General features: G+C 39.1%; 3 protein-coding genes across 3 annotated transcripts in view; 1 reads left to right on the forward strand and 2 right to left on the reverse strand.

The window, feature by feature from the left end:
* The window catches only part of LOC145445474 (uncharacterized), a 142,026-nt gene extending 137,374 nt beyond the window's left edge, over positions 1-4,652 (reverse strand). The window contains 8 exon segments of the mRNA XM_080323667.1: positions 900-1,056; positions 1,128-1,173; positions 1,175-1,305; positions 1,954-2,187; positions 2,250-2,437; positions 2,497-2,997; positions 3,543-3,741; positions 4,536-4,652. Coding sequence (XP_080179793.1) covers positions 900-1,056; positions 1,128-1,173; positions 1,175-1,305; positions 1,954-2,187; positions 2,250-2,437; positions 2,497-2,997; positions 3,543-3,741; positions 4,536-4,629 — 1,550 coding nt within the window. The 5' untranslated portion in view covers positions 4,630-4,652.
* The window catches only part of LOC145445449 (uncharacterized), a 197,959-nt gene that overhangs the window by 34,914 nt on the left and 140,302 nt on the right, over positions 1-22,743 (forward strand). The window lies entirely within an intron of this gene.
* Positions 16,136-22,743, reverse strand: part of LOC145445319 (uncharacterized) — a 97,653-nt gene continuing 91,045 nt past the window's right edge. The window contains exons 63-67 of the mRNA XM_080323509.1: positions 21,914-22,079; positions 20,956-21,273; positions 19,331-19,426; positions 18,415-18,531; positions 16,136-17,150 (exon numbers count right to left, since the gene is read on the reverse strand). Of these exons, the coding sequence (XP_080179635.1) occupies positions 16,993-17,150; positions 18,415-18,531; positions 19,331-19,426; positions 20,956-21,273; positions 21,914-22,079 (855 nt within the window). The 3' untranslated portion in view covers positions 16,136-16,992. The remainder of the gene's footprint in view (positions 17,151-18,414; positions 18,532-19,330; positions 19,427-20,955; positions 21,274-21,913; positions 22,080-22,743) is intronic.

The raw sequence follows: 22,743 nt of genomic DNA on the forward strand, positions 1-22,743 counted from the left end.
TATTCGTCACATAGTACGGATCTGTTTCGGTTGTTCTTCCAGCCCGTTTTGTTTCCATCACATGTTGGGCAACGCTCCCGCTTGAATTGATCGCAATACGTTGTATGTCCTTCCATGAACGCCTACGTAAGCTAAATGGTAGGGCATGTGCAGGTTTTCGCTTTTCGGGTATCTGCTGTTTCTTGTGGGGAAACGCCATTTTTTTTCAACAGCGCGTCGCTAGACGGTTCTCTCCTATCTGTTTCCGTGCTATGGTTAGGCAGGGCGGATAATTTACTTGCTCCATATAAGATCTAGTGAATTTAAAAACCTTCATTTCAATGTTCATGCACAGCACAAATCTTATTAAAGTGAAACATTCACACTCCTATCGCACACCCACAATTCAGTGTTCCACACTGGCGCCGTCTCTATTTACGGCGCTTACTACACTTGAACCGAAAATTGAGTAGTGCTAGTTCTAGTTGCGGATTTTGAAAAGTGAGTAGCTCTAGTTGTAGTTCTAGTTGCGTGTTTGAAAAGTAATTTAGTTTTAAAACAACTAGAAAACACGTGCCATCGTTTGGCGTGAATCGTAATACCTGTGTTATATTATGTAATGATATTGCCGCCATTGCTAGCAGAGAGTCATCACAACGAAAAGTGGCGTAGCCAGGGCGGAGTTTGGGAGGTCAAAACCCCTACCATTTCGAATGCGAAACTCCGTCCTTGTGAAATGCATATCTCAAATCGTTCTTAGCTTATTTGCAATTCAGTAATTCATATTTTCAGTTATTAGTTAGTTATTTACGGATTTTAAATGTTCGTTAGTTCTGGTTCTAGTTGCGCATTTAGAAAATTCAATAGTTTGTAGAATTCTGCTGTGATATTCTATATTGATATTCTATAATTCATCCTACCAGGCTGCAGATCTTTTAGGAATTCTTGTTTTATCTTCCGCCTCGAAGTCCACGTAGTAGATCCCAAATTTCGAATCAGTTCCGTGAGCCCATTCAAAGTTGTCGATCAAAGACCACGCCAGATATCCAACCAGATCGACTCCATCGATATGAATTGCTTCGATTAAATATAACGGGCAGTTAGACTACGTTTACGGCAGCCAATATTATTATTTATCATCTGTATACCTTTGAGCAGCTCGCTGAAATGAGTCTTGAAATATTCAACCCTGGGGATAATCATCATAAACGTAGTTGGTCTCCACGCCGTTTTCCGTAATCAGTATCGGTAAGCTCGTGTATTCGTTTTTAATGTAGATCAGCAACCGACGAATGCCCCATGGAACTGCTCGCAGCCAAGCTGAATCTAAAAAATAGACACCTGGTTCCGATATATTGTTTCTGAGTCTGCTTATAGCTGACCATATGTAGCCTATACTGCGTGACTACTAGTCGATAATTCCGAGCCTACATTCCAAAATGCTGGGCACGAAAGTTCAAAGCATAAGAGCACGTACCTCACGATATATCTATCCTGTTAATTCAGAAGCATGCAAATGAACTTTTATATATTCATTGTCGGTTATTATAGCATTGACAGACAAGGCGTCGTGTGATGGCTCTTCATAAATACAATTTGATGTCAGTAAAAGTGTATGGACAATGGATATTAAGCTCTTCACAGAAACAATCTATAAAGGTCTATCACCAGTAGAACGGAAGATATATCAAGTTCTGTGACCGGTATTCGCCCCCGCGTTTGACGCTAGAGCTACGGTATTCTACCGGAATTATCGTCAAGGTTTCCAGAAGAGGCATTGAGCGGCTTAGACATAATTAATGTCCGTTATCTTAGGAATTATATACATACAATAACGTGAACTATTCATAAAAACAAACTACAACTGCCCATTATAGCTTTGTGGTATTTTAGGCACGTCAATGTCGGGAACCACTGATCTATATAGACTAACACAGTAACCAGTAGACTGAGGCTGACAGAACACATACTAACTTGGAGATCGAACCCATCGCCGGTCACAAAGCTGCCTGTTGTCTCTGTCAGCTATGGCCGAGACAAACCAGTCAGGCATCGGGAAATTCTTGATGTAACGCGATGTGTACATTTGCATCGAAAAATAGTCGGCCGTTCCTTTCACGAATGCTTTTTCGTCTTCCGTAAACTCGGGTAACCTCGAGCCAAGATGCGCGTAGCAAGGCTGGTGTTTGGTTTTATTCCTGATTAGGTCTGAGGATAACGTAATCTAATGAATATATCTATACACATTGCAGTAATATTGCGACTGATACCTTTGACTACATCAGGATAGTCCCCGTTTACAAACACAGGATGAGCCAACCATCCCATTTTGAATTGAATATATCTTTCAGCAGCAGCTACGTCTTCAGGATTTTGTGGATCGAGAGGCTCTGGCCATTCAACGTTAATGGTAAGAGATACTTGTCCGCCAAACTGAGGCTTGTAGGTTTCATTGTATCTATGGTTATTCAAAAACATGTTCCTTTCAATTCCATACATAGTCTAGGAATAACTCACCTGTGGTAGGCTGTCGCGTGGGCTAAAAGCATGTTGTGTGCACAATTGTACGGGCCTGTAGCCATAGAAAACAGGCCTGGTGCGCTAACGCCGGTACCGTGGCCTAGCCAGCAGTATGTCAACGGCTCGTTGAACGTGTACCAGTGCTTCACCCTGTCCCCGAAGTATTGAAAGCAGATGTCTGCGTAGTACTCGTACGGCGCGATAATTTCGCTGCTATTGAAGCCTTCAAACTCCTGCTGTAAAACGACTGGCGTGTCCCAATGAAAGAGCGTAACCAGAGGCTCAATTCCCGCCGCTAGCAAGTCGTTGATAGTGTCGTTGTAAAATTTGATGCCTGCCATATTGACCGACGTGTTAACTTTGCCGTCGGGAACGATTCTTGTCCACGAGATCGAAAATCGATAATAGCCCAGGCCGAGATCTTTGGCAGCGGCTATGTCTTGCGCCATTTGATTGTATGAGTCACAAGCGACGTCCCCCGTCATGTTTCTCATCCACCTTGAATCAAATATGAGCGATAAGTCCAACTATAGGTTGAATATTGCACGAGGCTGTGTTTCCAATGGATTATTGTGAGTTGTGAGGAGAAATGTTATCGTACAACTGTCACCGCTTGTCCCCCGACTTAAACATCTATACAGTCCTAATTGTATAATTAGATATATACTATATAGCCATCAGAAAGCAGAGCTGGTCCATAAAGAACTAATTCCACTTACGAAGTGCTTACGAAGTAGATTTTTCCTACTAGGCTTACCGTGTTAGTAGTCCAACTACTTTTCAGAGTACTGGATTAGATTTTGTCCAAATTTAGTACTTAGTCAAGTGATTATAATTTTACACTACAGGAGCTTTCCGTATTTTTATGCAAAACCAGGCCTATAACACTTAGTATTTACTTCCTTGTAAATCGTTACTACTACTTGTACTTGGGTAGAAGTCGACGGCGTTACTTCCACCCCTACTTGAGTAACGACGATGGTTACTTTGACCAATTCTGTTAGAAGTTATGAGCAATTTAAAAACGTTGATATGATACTCACCAGCATGGCGAATTGTGCGTGTATCGATCCCATACGCTTTCCCCTTTCCCGTCCGCGTTCCAAGCGCCTTCAGTTTGATACGCGGCAGTCGCTGCGCCCCAGATGAAGCCGTCCGGAAAATCTCCATAGTACATACGGTCCCGTTCCAGCGGGGGCGTGAAGGACATCTTTTCCCAGATTTTAGCACCGGCGCCTTCTCCTGAAGTAGGTATACATTGTCCGTAAATATGTATGAACAGTATATTGATACTGAAATAGACCAAAATATTTTTGGCTGACTCGCGTCAGGGGTAACCGTCAGAAACTAGCACAGAATTGGATAGTACATTGAATATCAACAATCGTATCACCAAATATGACGGAAATGTGAAACGTTATTTCATCGTTTTTCACATGCAACAAGAATTGCACGTCTAGAAAATGATTAGTTTTTTCCAAATAATATTATAATTACAATGATACCGACACATTTTTCTTGAAATCTGATTATAATTAGGATTATAGCAACCCGCTTTCTTTTCGAAATTTGAGCTGAATTCCCATTCACACCGGTTTTTTCTTATTAAAATAGTGTTAGAATTATAGCCGCACAGTTGTTTTTTTCAAAGTACAATTGAATTAGAATTATGGCTACACAGGTTTTTCAAATTAGCTACAGAGTTATTGTTCAAATGACATTGGCATTACAATTACAGCTACATCGTTTTTTTAAATGCATTAGAATTAAAATTACTAAATTCGCAAAAACGTTAAAATTCAATCAAATTCCGAATTAGTAAGAAATACAACAAAAATAAAGATCAGCTCATCTGAAATCATAATTCATTCCAATAAGCACGAGAATGACAAATGTCTGTACAGCAAGCTAGGCTCGCTTCGCACGAAACATTGCTCATGTAGCATTTTTAGGAAAAACAGAAATTAGCATCAAAATGAGGACATAGAAACACTTCACAAATCATGTATGGTTATCCAAATCTACATGCAACATACCTTCATGACTTCTGATGCCAGATGGAGCAAATGCGAACAGAAGTAACAGCGCCGTTGGCGCACTAATGCAGCCTATCCTTATAATCCGCCCCATTGCGGTTTTCTAAGGATCTGTAACGACAAAACCACAAAAACTCATTCTTGTTCAACTGCATAGCATATAGGACTGGGCAACATGGAGTATACCTGAGTGATTTGGTTCTGAATCAAGTAGGCCTACTAGGCTTCGAATCGCGTATTGGATTCACCAATCAAAGACGTGGAAGTTTTTATATGTATCTTTTATGTGACCAGAAAGAAAATATTGTCAGTTGTAAATCACATTTAAGATGATTTGGTATTTTTTCGACCATGTCAATTCCCTTGCACTTTGTGACAATGCCGTGGCTTGATCGCGACTACACAGATATGTCATTTCCACTAACGTGCACATAGCTTTGTAGGCCTATTAGCGGATATTGATTTTTGAGAGTCCGAATCCGACCGACAGCTCGAGTATCTGAGGAGCTATCCGTCCGAATCCGAACAATATCAACCCAAAATGCACTCGAATCCGAATAATGTCGTCCATAATCCGAAAAATCCGAACCGAATAACTTTTCCGAAGAATCCCAATTGCACATCTCAGCATAGTATTGACAGAGGCTAAGGTTATGGTTAGCTGATTTACATTTGCTTTTACCTTTTACAGAACAACTATAGAGTGCTACCAGTCATCCCATAAGAAAGTTGCTACTTCCCGTGTTTGGTTATCGGGCGGCGGATTTGTTCTTTTAACTTGAAAACAAAAGTCACATCTGGTAAGAACTATCCAAAAATATCCAAAGCAGAAGTTACACCTATTCGAAAATATCCGAAACAAAATCCGTTATAGAATCCGAATCCGATTCGACTGTCTCAAAATTGTGCAAAATCCGGCCCGATGCTTATCCGAGTCCGTCCGATGCTCATCACTGCCCTAATATGTTTTGCGCGCTTCGTAACGACCAAGCGAGATTTACGGACGTGGAAAATAGTATCGAAATTATAATTTATCGATGATAGTGGCATTATTATTTCATTGCTCGAAAAAAATCATTTTTCACTACACGACTCCAACCACCATGCCTAGCCCTCATATTGTATTTAATTTGTTTGGCTGCCAGCGCCAAATCTTGACATGTCGACAGCATATTTATGAGTGGGATACGGTTGATCTCATCTTTACCTTTACGTACTAAATTATCACCATACTACAGTAAACATCGAATTTTGCAAGTTGAAGAGCTATATTGCTTCGAAGTATCAAAAGTTATACATACACACATACTTCTCCGATAGTTTGCCTCATGTAAGTGATGGCTTTTTCATACCTGCTAAGAATGTGCACTACCATTAAATGAGATCCTCATCAAAGGAAACTATCTACTTACCCCCACCCAATATAGCAACATAACAAAGACATCTATCGACTACTCAGGACCTATCATCTGGAATGCATTACCAGAACATAAATCCGCGAATGGCCTTGTAATAGATTCAAAAAATACCTACTTAATTACCTCTTGTCGTCATATTAACACTGTTGTCCTACCTCACCCCAACATTGCTTCATTGATCATTTGCTATCATCGTTTTTTTTTCATTTTACTTTTTAACGAACATTTTATACAGCCAGACTGTATAGAGACAAGTGTATCTGTTTACTAGTTGACCTTCGAGGTCGTATCGATCATTCCCATCTGATGCCTAATACTGTGCATACATATATTCTGTACCACCATCATTGCCGTCTGTTCGTTATGGATTCTGGTTGGATGATCAAATAAAGACTCTCTCTCTCTCTCTCTCTCTCTCTCTCTCTCTCTCTCTCTCTCTCTCTCTCTCTCTCTCTCTCTCTCTCTCTCTCTCTCTCTCTCTCTCTCTCTCTCTCTCTCTCTCTCTCTCTCTGTGTGTGTGTGTATGATCGTTTGTGATGCGATTTCTAAGTCTTTATTGGAAAATAAGCGATCTGTTGCACGCCGTTAACCGCAGGTAGATCATTACGACATTTGATACGATTCCAGGCCTTTTAGCAACGCAGATCAGTACCGGTATTATGCACTGTTGTACAATTGGTCTGTTCAAAAATAACGTATTATTTTTCAAATTTCGCTGACTAGCCTACTTGATAAAATAGTTAGGTGGCCTAAAATCGCTGCACGTCAAATTTGGCTCGCTTTCAACCAATAGAATCATTGCTATTAGATAATTGCTTCTCAACCGTTTTGGTCAGTCAAGGGCCCCCGCGGACCATTTAAGGTTTTAGTGCAAATCTAGCTTAATTATCACGCAACCGTCACCTCTCTTATGCGACTATTATTATACAAGCTGCAATAATTACACTTTTCGTCTAAGCACGATCATATAGCCCAGTGGTTCTCAACCGCCGGTCCGCGACGACATTCCTGCCGGTCCGCCAGGTATATTACCATTTTATACCTCGATTTCAAGATGCAATGTTGAAGGCGACAAGTAGCCTACAGAATAGATACGAGCTGACTCATCGCTAAACAGCGCAGTTTGCGCGATCATTCGTTTTCGATCATTCATTTTGTGCAGGACCGGGGCACCCCAAACCGCCCAATTGGAGATGGGGCCGAGCTTGAAAAGGGCCAAAAATTATTTTGCAAATGAACATAATTCATAGAGCATTTTTTTGTAACTTTTCCCAACAATTTCCAATTTCTTTTCGCGCTTTGCATGATTTAGTGTCAATAAATGCCTTGCTTATAGGTGCCCTTTTCCGAGAACTACGCATGATATAAAGAAATAGGCCTTTGGGCGTCGGCCATTACCGCGCCACGACGTACCAACACCTAATGAAGTTTAGGCAAACATGGGATTCCGAAAGTTGTGCTGCGAGAAAATCAGTCATGAGTAGGGCAATTTTTTTTTGACATGTCAAAAAAAGTCAAAATTAGGTCAAAATTGTAGCGTTAGGTCAAAATTTGTCAAAATTGTTTACAAAGTCAAACATTTTTTGACCTCTGCATTTCGTTTGTATCGTAGATTTTGCACTGTCGGTGAACTTATCATTTGATATTTTACAGCTTGTAGCCTACTTTATAGGCCTACCGTTGTAAACGGACCATCGTCTGCTCATTGTGAATCATAAATGGTCAAATGAAACAAATAGTTGCATGGTTTTATGGTCAACGTACCGCAATATCCTAGCTGAAGCAAGACTGCTAGGACATTGCATGGTTCTTATATCAAGAAACGCAAGCTGAAAAATTGTGATATAGACAACATTGTCAGAATGAAGCAACACGGTTTGTCAACAGCAGTGTGCACACAACTTGAGCGTTGTCAGCCAACAAATACTGCTGTTGAACGTTCTTTCTCCGTTCTTGGCAAGCTACGTAGTAAGGACAGACACTTTCTACCCGAGAATGTAGGAAAGGATCTTTCGTTGTACTACAACAAATTTTAATTATTTCCACCAGAATACGTAATGTAACTACTGGAATTCTTCATAGGGCCAGATTTCGTTAAAATACTAGTTTTTCATGTAAAAAATCTGTCAGTTTTTGAGCCAAAAACGTTTTTTCAGGCCAATCTACTTTGTAAGGACGACAGTTCCAACCAGAAATGAAGATAAGTAGTACAATTTTAACATTATATGCGAAAACACCTAATTTGCATACGTGAGGTCAAAAATTGGTCAAATTTCATTTTTTTTAGGTCAAAAAAAGTCAAAATTTAGATTTTTTAGGTCAAAATCTTCCGCTTTTTAGGTCAAAAAAAAATTGCCCTACTCATGAGTGATCGAAAATTTACGCTATTGGCGCGATTAAGATACATTACACACGTTAAGATACATACACCGAGTAGAATAAATGCACTCACAGGCAGCCTACAGGTGAAAACATCAACCCAACTGTGATTCAGCTATCCGCTATCTTCGTTCGCTCACAGATAGTGCTATCTTTGCTTCGAACATAGAAATGAATTCAATGAAACGTCCTCTGAGATTTTAAGTTGCATTTATATTTCCATTACGTATCAATTTATTCATCTATTCATTTATAACTTAATTCCGCTGCGCTAGGGGTATTCACTGCCAAGCCCATACATTCCCCAATAGATTTGAACCAACCATAAAACGTAACACGCAGCTATACGCGCGACAGACCTTGCTACTAACCACTTATGCACACGAACCCCGATCCTTATCGACCCCCAACTTAAACATTGACGAGACAACAATGACTCTAAGCATATGCGCAGTTAGGAAAAAGTAACGCAAATACGTTACACGACACCTCAACAAATTAAATCTCACGATGTGCATATACAGCGTCGTAAATCTAAAAATATCGACTGACTAACCACACGACTGCTTGTTTTAACTTACCTATACAAGTTAAAAATTAGCCTTCTATGACTATGCAACTCGCATCACGCGTATATACGACTTTTACCCTAATTAGACTATATAGTTAGTACGAAATGCAGGTAATATATATCTAATATAATTTGAGAAGTGTCTCGACGCTCTCATTTTAATACTAATCTGGATTGGTTTTCCTGAAAATGCTACTAGAAAACCGTGTAGTACGATACAAGCCATTACGCCAAGTTTGCTGTCCGTGCTTATGGGAATGTACTTTTGATTTGATACGAAATGAACTTGATTTTTGTTGTGCTTCTTTCTAATTAGGAACGGAATTCGATTTCAAAGTATTGCGAATTCAATATTCTTAATTTAAGTTGGAAAAAACTGTGTAGCTCTAATCCTAATTGTAATATAATTTGGAAAATTCTTTATTCGTCCAAGTGTGCAACCATAGCGGTTGGAAAACATTGTATATGTATTGTAACATAAAAATTATACACTTTACCACTGCGACAATAGATGGCTCATTACGTATACTTGCGGATATAATATTCAATAGAGACGTGCATTTTCACTACGAACAACATTTTATGCAGTGCTTCGTAAAACCAGTGTTCTATGGACTCGCTTTCGGGCTTTCTTGGAGGCCACGACACACACTCCACTCACACATATGATTTAGCCATCATTTGTTGGTGGCAATTAGGCTCGATCAGCCGATCCGTGCAAGTCGTGACTTTCAAAAGCGCGCTCAGAGTCTACAGATTAGGAATCACAGAAAGCCTTTTCTAAAATACAGACAGATAGCGGAGCCTCGTGGAAACCCAACCAACGACAACTTTGAAGTAGTCGAATTGTGAATTGTGGTAAGCAGGGTATGAGGGCTTCGGAGTCGAATCCCCTTCTTTATGAGATGCTGAATCTATATCCATTTATTTAAAGATACTCACTTGTCACATCTCGCAAGTAGAACTACATCTAATCTCTTTTAAATATACGAAACTAGAACTAGAACTAATCAGGGCAAGTTTCTGTTGCAGTTAAATCCGTGGAAAGTTGCATTTATTTATTTATTTTTGACAAAAGTTGCAAAAGTTGCAAAAGACCGAATTTTGCTCGGTTGACCAAAAAAAAGTTCAACTTCCCAGATTGACTAAAAAAAGGTCAATTTTCTGGCTCAGCTCCCGAAATACCCGTAAAAGCTTTACTTCGGCGCTAATTTACGGTGTTTCAGTCGAATTTGGCCGTGTATTTCACCAAAATACTTTCATGGAAAATCGAAAAAGTTGCAAAATGTTGCATTAAAAAATGGACAAAAGTTACAAAAAGTTACACTATAAGATTCCTTCAAATAGCTTAAAACAGAATTCTACATATCTTACGAGTATTTAGGAAGCTCCCGTAAGCTGTAAAAAAGTTGCAAAAGTTGCAAAAACTTGCCCTACTAATCACTTTTAAAAACTCGCACATGGAACTAGAACAAGGACTACTCAATTTTCAACACTCGCAACTAGTACTGGAACTAGAAGTAGGGTTGCATTTAAAACAAACGGTGTTTTAAAACACTTTGTTTAAAACATGTTTTAAACAAGTGCCTTGTTTTAAACGTGCCTTTTCTAAATTGATATTTTTGAATGCAACCCTAACTAGAACCAATCACTTTTCAAAATTCGCAACTGGAACTAGAACTAATCACTTTTAAAAACTCGCACATAGAACTAGAAATAGAACTACTCATACTGTTCAAAACTGGCACCTAGAACCAGTGTTGGGATGACTCGAGTCATGACTTGACTCGAGTCAGACTCGAGTCACATTTTTCGCATGACTTGACTTGACTCGAGTCACTTCGCTAAAATGACTTGACTTGACTTGACTCGGCGTATCAGAAATGTGGATTGACTCGTGACTCGGAGCAAAATTCACGAGTCAATTTCAAGTCATCAAGTAATCGATGTCGAAAAAAATCACTGTATCTTGCATATGTTCGGATTGTTCGCCAAACGCTGGTGTAACTTGTGAGAGCGACCAATCATTCAATGATCATGTGTTGTTCGATTGTTCTCTCACAAATAATTGACCGCAAACGTAGTGATCGAAGCTTACAGCTTACGTTGTCGTAACTCTAGTAGTAAAGTATAGCGAAATGTTTATTTCTGTTCTCTGTTCTTACCTTAACTAAACCTAATGTTTTTTTGATATTGAATTCGAATATAGTTTATATAATTCTGAAGCTCTACCATTGGCGCAGGCTCGAATTCTATCATGTCTTTCTGTAAATGGGTAATGTATTGCAACTTATCAATTTGTTTCTCCATTCTCTATTTTGGCTGGTAACTATAAACTGAGGCTATGCAATTACGAAACATTTCTACGTATATGTAAGCGATGCAGCGCCTTCTTGAGTTTATATTTAACTCTATATTCGTTCATCGGTTTGGAGTCAATGACCACTCAATCTGTAGTTCAGACAGCTGGCAAATTGCAATGACGTAATCATGTCTCATACTGCGAAAAGCCAACTTGACTTGAAATGTGACTTGACTCGTGACTTGACTTGACTTGACTCGACTTGATTCGAGTCACTTCCAAAAATCGAGTGACTTGACTTGACTCGAGTCACATTTGAAAATAGATTGACTTGACTTGACTCGAGTCAAAATGTGCAATGACTCGAAATGACTCGTGACTCGAAGGTAGTGACTTGATCCCAACACTGCCTAGAACTAGAACTCACTTTACAAAGTGCTCACTTTTCGACACTCGTAACTAAAACTAGAACTTTTGAAATATCGCAACTACAATTAGCACTACTCCTTTTTCAAAACTGCCAACTGGAACTAGAACTACTCGAAATCCAGTAGTTGGTTGGCCGTCAACTAAATATATGGGTATATTCGTAATTACGCAATTGTTATCACGCCGTTGCGTTTCGACCGAACAACAGGGTGACACTTTCCAAGGCAAAGTCTCGCAATTATGAATCGGCATCGGAAATTGAATAGTAGAATTCACACTGATTTGCAATAGGCTAAATAGCCGTTTACATATTTTCGTTTTTTATTGTTCTGTTAGCACTTCGTTTATGCAAGTTCATTTTATGCACCGGTAATCAATTGTGATGTAACATTTGGGTCTGGGTAGTAACGAATTTCGCGGATCGCAGAGATCATGCCACAATTTCACACAGTACTTTACATTATGGAACTTTTAATCGTCCAATTTGGACATTTCACATAGTGGTGATCAGTGATACTACAATTTCTGTATAATGAAATTACTAATTAGTCATGAATCCTCTCTTGTTGAAAATAATTATAGCCGTTCAAGTGCACAAAACTATTAATCTTATTGAAAATTATTACCGGTGTATCTTTTGTTAACTGATTAGGCAGTGAGTCTTGAATTTTCAAATCATTACTGCTCAATACCATAGTTTTGCTGTTAACGAATTGGCTTGATAGAATGCGGACATCCCGTACATAATATCGGTGATTGGGAATACATGACTTCGAAAGAGTTTGACAGAGATGTCTCGGCATTCAGTCTAGATATCCCGGGGGTCTAGATGTGAATGGAGTTTGAGTGTGTTTGGCCTAGTTATTGTGTCGGTCAGAGTGTAAACTATGTATTAGCTCACTATTAAGAAAGTATAGCTTGTCGTATCAACGAATAGCCCGTTGACATAATCGGGCAAATGATATTATTGCAGCAAGCCAGACTTGGACTACTGAATAATTCTAGTTGTCAAAATTGTTTATTTAGAGCGAAAAGCCGGTAATATAATTCTAATTTGTGAAACGTTTCTATGCTCTAATTCTAATTATGATTTAATTTGTGAAATGTTGCCAAGTTCTGTTTTGATTCTAATCTAATTTCCAGTTTTCCTGAAATGCTTCAGGAGAACTGTATCGTGCGAAACTAGCCAGACGTGCTGTTCAGACATTTGCCATGCTCATGCTCACGAGGTTGAACTCGGATTTGATATGAAATGAGCTTGATTCAACTTCAAAGTTTTCACAATTTTAGTAATTCTAGTCTTATTTGGATAAAAAGTGCAGCTATAATTGTATTCTAGTCTAATTTGGAGAAACTGTGTATTGTGTAGTTATAAATTCTAATTTTAATACTCGCCCAATTTTGAAAAAAAAAGTATTTTGATATCATTCCAATTCTATTCTAATTTGCAGAAAACTGAGTAGCTACAATTCTAATATATTTTGGAAAAGCTGCTAATATTCCAAGTCTCCAACTCTGCATACTGCATTATTGGTTTATATTAATCTCCCTAACTCTGCGCATCACTGTATTCTATGCTCATGATCAAAATCCTCTCCTGCGTTATATTCTCTCTTACGATTATTATGCATTTCGACATGTGCTTTCGTTTAGTTCTTGGTCAGCTTCACCGACCATGACATCCCATATGATTAACATTTGAATACGGAGAAAACGTTCGTTGTTCCCAACCGTAATAGAGGCCTCAACACGATTACGGATTTACTATAGCTGGCTCAGCTGCACGCGATTGAGTATTTCCTCGTATTTTTGAAGATATACGCTAGGGATGCTGTGAACGTCGGAAAGGTTCAGGCTTGTGTGAACGCGTACCTGTTTGAAAGGTTCTGTGAGAACGCGAACGTGAACCTCGTGACGTCACGTAACGTTATATTGCTAATTCCAACCCCACATTTCAGTGAAGTGATAACCTATTTTAATGTTGTACAGTTGTACACGATAGCGACGACTCTGACCACATAATGCCACAATGCTGAAGTAGCCTACATATTGACGTTTTGAACGTCGCTAAATGTATTAACTAGGGCAACCAAATGCTATAATAATCCCATAAAATCAATATCTCCCGTCGCTTTGCCAACAATTTCGACGAGGACTTGCTATGGGAATATAATCTTACGCCTTAACGGTCTAGGCCAGACCAGACAATGTATTCGGCGTCTTAGTATTGCTACGTTGATATTGAGCAGAGTGCAAAACGGGTTTCTATACTTCTACCGATATTACCCCATTATCAAGTTATACAGCAGTAGCCCACTCCATAATCGACGGATTTTTTTTATGATACAATAAACATACGAAATCAAGATTGACCCCGTCCGTGTACGCATGCTAGATTTTTTTTTACATCAGACAACGACATCAAGGTCATTGATTGGCTGAGTTGAGTAAGCATCTTTCGCTGACTACACGGCGAAAGGGTTTTGAACGGCCCGCAGAGAGTTTCTATCTTTAAAGTAAAATTCCATTCTGAAAGTATTGACATTTTTTTGCGTCATGAAATGAATCTAAGTTTGCCAACCTGAGAACGATGGACATGAAACTACTTGCTCTGTTCGGCTGTAAATATATTTTCGTCCATGGACATTAACGAGCAAAGGGCGCGTTCCAATGTAACTGATGTTCCCGTGCAGAATTTACTCAGGGTTTCTAGATACGACATGCAGCCAGAGTTCAAAGAATTTGTCGACAACTCTCACCGACCACAGATGTCTGATTGATTTCAACAGCTACCGTTAGGGTTCTGGTTAAAATCATTTTGCCTTTGATTAAAATCGATTTCACTCAATTAAATAATTCAAATTATGATTTTTTTAATCATACTAACAACACGAACAAAAGAAAATGGGATGAATGACGAATATGTCAATCAAGGTGATGAAGGATAACGCTCAAACTATAATAATGCGGGGCTGCGAATCATCATCCAGATAGCTGAAAACGTTCAACCTATTGGTTCGCCATAATCATTACTGATTTGTTCTAGTAGCGAGGAAACATGTTGAGTCAAATCGGGACCATCCATAATAGTTGCATCTTCATCTTGATCGATGGAGTGGTTTCTGCCAGCAAACTAGATCAGAGATGAGGGAATCTTTCGAATTCGATAGAGAGTACGGATTCCGTTTCGTTTGCGGTATCCCACCAACGGCTCGGAAATAGCAGCAGCATGTCGCAGACAACTAACTAGTATCCACAGCAAAACGCTAACATATTGATTGACTATCGCTCTTTGCTCTTTTCCCGTCTGTCTGTCAAATAGCTGAACTATACTGGTGCCGGTGGCGAGATGCCAACTCCAGTTTACATAAAATGCAGATGATTGTCCTATAATAAACCACATTCACGCATCTCGTCCGAAAATTTGAAAAAAATTGATAAAATCAAAATGGTAAAATTAAAATAAAAAATCAACGAAAAAACCTGATTTAAACCAGAACCCTAGCTACCGTTAATCAATTCATTAATTACTGATTTGGGTCTTTATATATGCTTTAAAATTGGAGTTTACATTAAATACGCGAATAATTTATATATTATGTAATCTGGCCTGCCAAGAGCTTCATTTTCCCATATCCGGCTCCGCAGAAGTTACCCGCCCCTGATATACAGGCCTACATAGTCGCAATGCGGCTTAGGCCTACTGCGGAATCGGTGTAACATTTGGTTAGGGGTGTACGAGTTTTGAGTAAACCCTAAAAGGCTGTACCACGACAAAAACAGTTGAAGAACACTGCGATAAACCATCAACTCTTTCTTATTGAGTCGACAGATGCTAGCTGTCTCGAGGTAATGCGTTGCCTTGCAAGTCAGCCGAACTAAGTTTAGCACTACACGAGTACGGTAGCAACCATTTGTTCTCAACCGCGGACTGGTGCCAGTCTGTGTCAAGTTTCCGGCTTGACAATTTTGCACCAAACGGTAGAAGCCAAGTTATTGCAGTTACAAATTTTGAATTCGCAAAAATAGCCTGTACTGTGGGTAATCCCAAGTATGAATCAAATTTGGTTAACATTGTTTTTGTAGACACCTTAACATATCCATGGAGTGAGCGACAGTGAAATTAGGAAAAATAAGATTATCATTTTAAAATAATAAATGCAAAATTTCAGTTGGAATCGATCGCAACCTAACAATGTAATCAATGAATCACTGGTATCCGAAAAATAAAGTTATCAGAACAACCCTAGTGCGTAACTTATACTACACGTTTCGTATGCTACTGATCCAGGTTTCAAGACTCTTACAGTGGAAAAATAGCATCGAAACTAAAATTTCCGTTGATTAATTATCTTTCAGTGGGATGGAAGATATCAGTTCATTACTTGGAATAATCAGAGCCCACTACTGTACTAGAATCATTGGAACAAATACTCGAATCACTATGCTCAGACCTGCCCGAGACTTATCTTCCTGAACTAGTTTCACATGGCAGATTCAATGGCGTCCATGTGAATTTGATAGCATTGCAATAGCATATATATAAAAGTACAGTCAAACTATGTTATCATCCCGTCACACGAACATAGATGGTTACAAAGTGTAAGACTAACATATTCATCAGTATTGAAATTAGACAATAATTGTCATACCTACATCTCTGGAACAGCTAACGTACAGACAATCGACTTCACTGGAAATACAGGCAGGCATTTGAAGGAATAACGCTGCTATATCCTGACGAGCACAGTTGGACAACTGGACAATTAGAGCGACATCTCGGTAACCTAATTCAATTTTCGAAATTCTACGATCTCATTTTAATTCTAATCTAAAATCTGGTTCTCCTAAAAATGCTACAAGGGAACTGTATAGTGCGAAACGAGCGATTACCGGACTTGAAATCTGCTAATTCTAAACTTTTTACGGGAAATCCTGTTGACAATGGAATAAAAGAATGTCATTTCTCCAGAAAAATCCACTCAATCATTGAAATTACAGATTCCGCGAAATTTATGGCGTTTTAGTCGTGCCTGTCCCTTAGCCTGGCTGTCAAAGCTGTAAAGGAAGACGAACTCCCAAAATTCAGGGCATTTAGGATCCTCGAGACATATTTTATCTCAAAAAAGAGGAAGTCCTCGTAAAGGAGGATACATGGTAACCCTATCTATAATTCTAATTCAAATCTAATTTAGTGAAGCTGAAAATGTTGTACGTAGTTGTCCTAGTTATGCTCACGAGCATGATTATCAAAGCATCAAGTGACAAGATCACAAAAACTGCTGCGCGAAACACAACTACAAATTGCATACTCTTGGTTTTCAAGAAAAATTACGATCTAAAGTTGGAAGATATTATTTATAGTGCAGTCGTCCCGTCATCGATCTCTTGTGTATAAAGATTTGTGTTTGATTCTTCATTAGCTTCCTTGGCTTTGGGATTTGTCTTGACTATATCGTCCATGACCAGCGCGGCTGCTTGGGCCGGAGCCCTTCTCAATTTGTAGATCATATATCCTGAAAAAATGTCAGAAATTAGTAATCAGAAACGGCCAAATAGGGAGTAGTCATCTTTGGCAATCAGTAGAGGTAGAGGTAATATCATACACTTTTACTCAGGTACAAGTGAATGCACAGATTTCTATGTAAATAGTATTATAAGCCGATAGTTCAGCCTAAAAAATGAAAACTGGTAAGGCTAGGCAAAATTGAGTATTGGGATTCGAGTCGAATAGAGTATCAATCAATCTTTAGATTATATTTTCATCTGCCCAAGACACTAACACAATGTACAATGCGATATACAAGACACCCAAGACCATGTAATGAACAGATAGGGGGATGCCGAACGATCAACCAGTTGGGGTTGAACTGGCATCCACCTCGACCTAGTGCCCGATGTGACAGTCTTCTTCGCTGTTATTCTTTCATCGTCGGTCCTTTTATAAGCTATTTATTGATATTTTTGTCAGGTCTTTTTCTCTTGGCTTTTTGTCGCTGTAAGAGCAACGACACGGGGGACGAGGAGCCCAGAATAACCTCCGATGGCGGAAATCCAACCCGCGCCGCCTGCTTCGATGGTGCCGGCGCTCACCACTACGCTATCTCCCCCGCTATCTCATTACAGCAGTGGTTCTCAAACTTTTCAATAAAATTCACAAAACGGCCCCTTGGAAAACTTTTAACTGACGTGTGGTCTCTTACAAACAAACAAAACAACACGCTCGAGTTCACGGTGTCAATGTGACAGGTGCAGCTGATGTTTTCAATACCTCGGCAGCAAAGTAATCTACTAATGACATAATTTTGGGCCATCTTTGAGTTTGGTTTGACCAAATTTCATATATTACAAAAATCTGTTTTTTTCTTGATCGTTCCAATTTTTCAAAACTTGCTTCACGGTCCTGAAGAATGGTCTCACGGACCCCAGTTTGAGAAGGGTTCAGATATATACCTTTTATGCAACCACAAAAATATAGCACGAGTTAAAATAATGAATCTGTGATGTTGTGATCAACCCACATCAATGTCACAAAGTGCATTGAAATTGGCATAGTCGAAAAAATACTAAATTATCTTCAATGCGATGTAGAACTGGCGTTGCATTATTCGTGGTCACGTCTAGGCTACTTTCCCATTTTTCATACTGTAATCAGGAGCGATACAACAACGCTCGACTTGGGGCCAAAAGCTAGATTCAGAATCGATCCACTCAGGTATACTCGTTTTCAATCGACATCTTTTAACGTAAATCCAGTAGGAATACTGCATCAATGCTTACCGCCGGCTAACGTCGTCACCAAGAAGATAATTGTGAAACTGAACAGCACGTTCAACGCAGTCTCAACGCCCTCCACCGACGTCACGTAATCTCCCAGGAAAAACGGAGCTCGAATTTCTAAGGCAAAAATATTGGATGACTTCAGTTTCAGACTTGTACAAACTACTCGCATTTAACCGCAACTAGATCTAGAATTACTCACTTTTCTCAACTTAGAAACTGGGACTTACTAGATTCAATTCTGAAGCAACTCCTTACATGTTGAGCAGCGGTTCCCAACGCGGGTGATTTTGAAAAAAGATAGGGCGAAAATACCAAACGGGGTAAAAATGATAGAACATCTAGTGAGATATCTTTCATTAACACTGCAAAAACATGCATGTGAAGACGGCTTATTGAGCATATGACACGAAAAAATGTCAACTCAACGTAAAGTAGAAGCGAAAACGGGTTTTTCAAGCACCTACTCTGAAAAATTACATTTTTAGTCAATTCACCAGCGATCAGAGTCATGTGAATAAATTTTCTCCTTATCAGATCTGTAAATTCGGGGCGCAAAGATTTGTGTTGAGTTGAGATTGATAAGGGGGCGATGAGTCGAAAAAAGGTTGGGAACCACTGTTTTATAGAGGAATCGTATCGATTTTCCGCATGAGCATCAGTACAATTTTGAAATGGGAGGGACTTCAACCTTCAAAACCAACCCCCTATCTACACCGCTCTGAACTAGCAATGGCTGCAAGAACATCACACAACAGAACACAGGCATCATAATTTACTCTACGACGACATATGTTTTTGTTCACAACTTATTCTTTTCCAATCCGCAACTAGAACTAGAACTACTCAAAAAAACCAGCGGCTAGTTGACCGTCAGTTAATTAGATTGGTAGTCTGTAAAAATCAATCTATTTACCAGGTATGGCGCCTGGGTCAGTCTCCTCTGGCTTTTTGGTGGTCGTGGTTGGGGGTGATGCTGTTTTTTCAGTGGTGGCCGTTGTTTCTTCATCATCTGGAAAGACAAACATTTTGCCAGAATGCACACACAAACACATATTACATATCATTAGACATAGATTTGAACAACTACATAATTCCAGTTGTCCAATTAGACTAGTTAGAGCGAAATGGCAGTAATTCAATTCTAATCTAATTTGTGAAATGCCTCCAGCATGCTCACATTTTATTTCGAATGTAATTTCTGGTTTCCTGAAAAGGCTATCGTAATTTTCCAAGTATTGTACGCGCCCATGTATAATACGCACCCCCTATTTTAGGGCAAAAAATCGTGAAAATTTTGCGCATTATACATGGAAAATTACGGTACATCAGAACTGGTTTGTGCAGAACAAGCCAAGCTTGCTGTACACACAACCTAGTCTCATGCCCACGTGTGATTAACAGTTTGTTAAACACAGCTACATACATTTTAAGATTGGATTTTGAAAAGTTGTAAGCAGTTTCAGGATATGTCTAAATATTTCAAGTAGAGCGCCGACCGATATTGGATTTGTGGGCCGATACCGATAAAACCGATATCTAGCACCTTCACCGATAAAACCGATATATTCAGCCGATATTCAAAGAAGGTAAATCTACCTCATAAGCCGCATTTTCAAAGCTGCAGAGCATTGATATCAACAGCTTTACAGCCATTGTCATAATTGAACATGAAATAAACTAGAAAGGCTGCATGAATCTGGACACCTTGAAAGTGTAAGCTATATGAAATACAGCAGTATTACCAGTCTAGCAGTCAAGGATTGTAGGTTTCTGACTTACTACCTCATATTGTGACGTTATGGAAATTGTCGATATTTTTGTACCTCCAATGGCCGATACCGATAATTATTTCAAAGTGTGATATCGACTCCATATTATCGGCGAACCGATAATCGGTCAGGCTCTAATTTCAAGGTATAATTATAGTTTTAATCTAATTTGGAATATTGGTGTAGCTTCAATTCTAATTCTAGTCCAATTTGGACAAATATGTGTAGCTACGATTCTATTTTTAATCTAATTTGGAAAAAACAGTTTAGTTATTCTAATTCCAACCTAATTTTGAAAACAGTACAGTTATTTTAATTCTAATCTAATTTTGAGAAAAAGTGTAGTAATCATTAATCAATCTAATTCTAATCTAGTTTCGAAAAATAGTGCAATTATCATTATAATTCTAATCTAATTCTGAAAAAAAGTTTACTTACTCTAAATCTAATCTACTTTGGACGAACCTGTGTAGCTATCATTCTAATTCTAATCGAGTTTGGAAAAACAGTGTAGCTTTAATACTAATTCTAACCTAATTTGGAGAAATTGTACGGCTATAATTTCAATTGTAATAAAATATAAAAAAAACGCGTTGTTATAATCCTAATCGTAATCTACTTTGGAAAATGCTGTGTAGCTATCATTCTAATTCTAGTCTAATTTGGACAAACCTGTACAGCCACAATTCCAATGTAATGTAATCTAATTTGGAAAAATCGTGTAACTCTAATTTTAATCTAATTTGCAAAAGATTAGCCAATATTTCACCTTCTTCTGTTGTTGTAGTGGTTGAGGATTCGGCATCAGGTGAAGTAGCAAATGTAGTTGGTGAAGTAGCAAATGTAGTTGTCTCTTCTGCGGCCGATTTTGAGTCGCACATCTCGAAGCCTTCCGCGTGGAAGCTATTTTTAGTGAAAATCTCTCTCAGACATTCGGCGGACCTCTTCGGCGTCCTGGGCCGGCTGGGGTCGGTAAAATTGACCCAGTGAATACCGAAACGTTCCGTGTAGCCTTCGGCCCATTCGAAATTGTCCATAAGGGACCACGCTGTGTAGCCGATGACGTCGATGTCATCTTCGTTTATAGCTGAAAGAAGAATTGCCGTGAAATCGCTGTTGGGGAGATTCAGTCAACTTTTACACACTTCGCAGAAATGACTTGATGTTTCAAAAATATGTATTGACTTGTGACTCAAAGTGAACTTTCCGAGTCAATTTCAAGATGACTTGGCTTGAGTCGACATTTCAAAAATGAAGATTGACTCGTGACTCGAAGTGAAATCTCCGAGTCAATTTCAAGATGACTCATGTCAACTTTCACATATGACTTGACTTGCCTCGAGTCACTTCACATAAATGACTCAACGTCTCAGATATGCAGATTGATTCGTGACTAGGAACTGAACATTCGAGTCGATTTCAAGATGACTCGAGCCACCTTTTCAAATGACTTGAAATGACTCGAATCACTTTGCAAAAATGACTTGCCTTGACTCGACGTTTCAGAAATGACGTTTGACTCAATGACTCCAAAACGAAATTTCAAGTCCATTTCAAGTCATAAGTCGAATTCCAAGCCTTTTACTTCTAAAATTTGACTTGACTTTGACATAACTTTTGACTCGTCAGAATGTGTAATGACTCGATGACTTGTGACTCAATGGTAGTGAATTATTCCGAATTCGCTGGAAATCCCTATTTCGATGCTGGATGAAATAGCAAAATACCTTTCAGTACTTCTCCGATGTATCGCGTGTAGAATTCGATTCTCCACCAATCGTTCAAATCTTCAGAATCTCCGGCTTCCGACAGTCCGTTTTCCGTTACCAATATTCGTTGGTCGCCGTAATTGTCTTTAATCCAGTTGAGCAGCCCTCTCAAACCCCATGGTACCTTTAGAACAGGTAAACTGATCAGTTAACTGATCACGCATACTTTTTCTAAACATCGATAACATGGTCTGAGCTGTCTAACCAATGGCAGTTAAGATCGTGTCAGTTGTACAATAGTACATAGCTTCTACTGTTACTTTCAAATGCTGCCTCACGTTATGCGTTTATCTGAGGATTTCTCGCTGAGGGTGCCACTGTTGATGGCATATGCAATTGTGCATCGTCCATTTAGCACCAAGCGTCAACAAATTTGATTGCCATTGAAACCAGAGGCTTTATATATTTCTGGCTATAGCCGGAGATTGCCCGCAAAACAACATGCATGATGAGTGATGAATCTTCATCAATAGAAGATATAATGTCAACACATTCTTCGAATTTACCGCCATACAACAGTGTACAATGCAGCAAATGATTCCAGATTTGCACAAACTACCAGATTTCCAAAATGCACAACCAGAACTAGAACTACTCCCTCTTCAAAATCGGAAACTAGCCCTAGAACTAGAACTGACGAGCTATTAAAATCCGCACTGTCTAACTACAACAAAACTGATAATGGATAATACGAATTACAGAATTATAAATGATCTAAGACATATCGCAGTTAGAATCGGCATTTTAAAGGACAGGGTTTCTAGTTTGAGATGGGAAGGGTTTCGACC

The sequence above is a fragment of the Botryllus schlosseri genome, chromosome 8 (assembly GCF_051294905.1).
Source record: "Botryllus schlosseri isolate E-star chromosome 8, Bs_hap1, whole genome shotgun sequence".
Taxonomy (NCBI): Eukaryota; Metazoa; Chordata; class Ascidiacea; order Stolidobranchia; family Styelidae; genus Botryllus; species Botryllus schlosseri.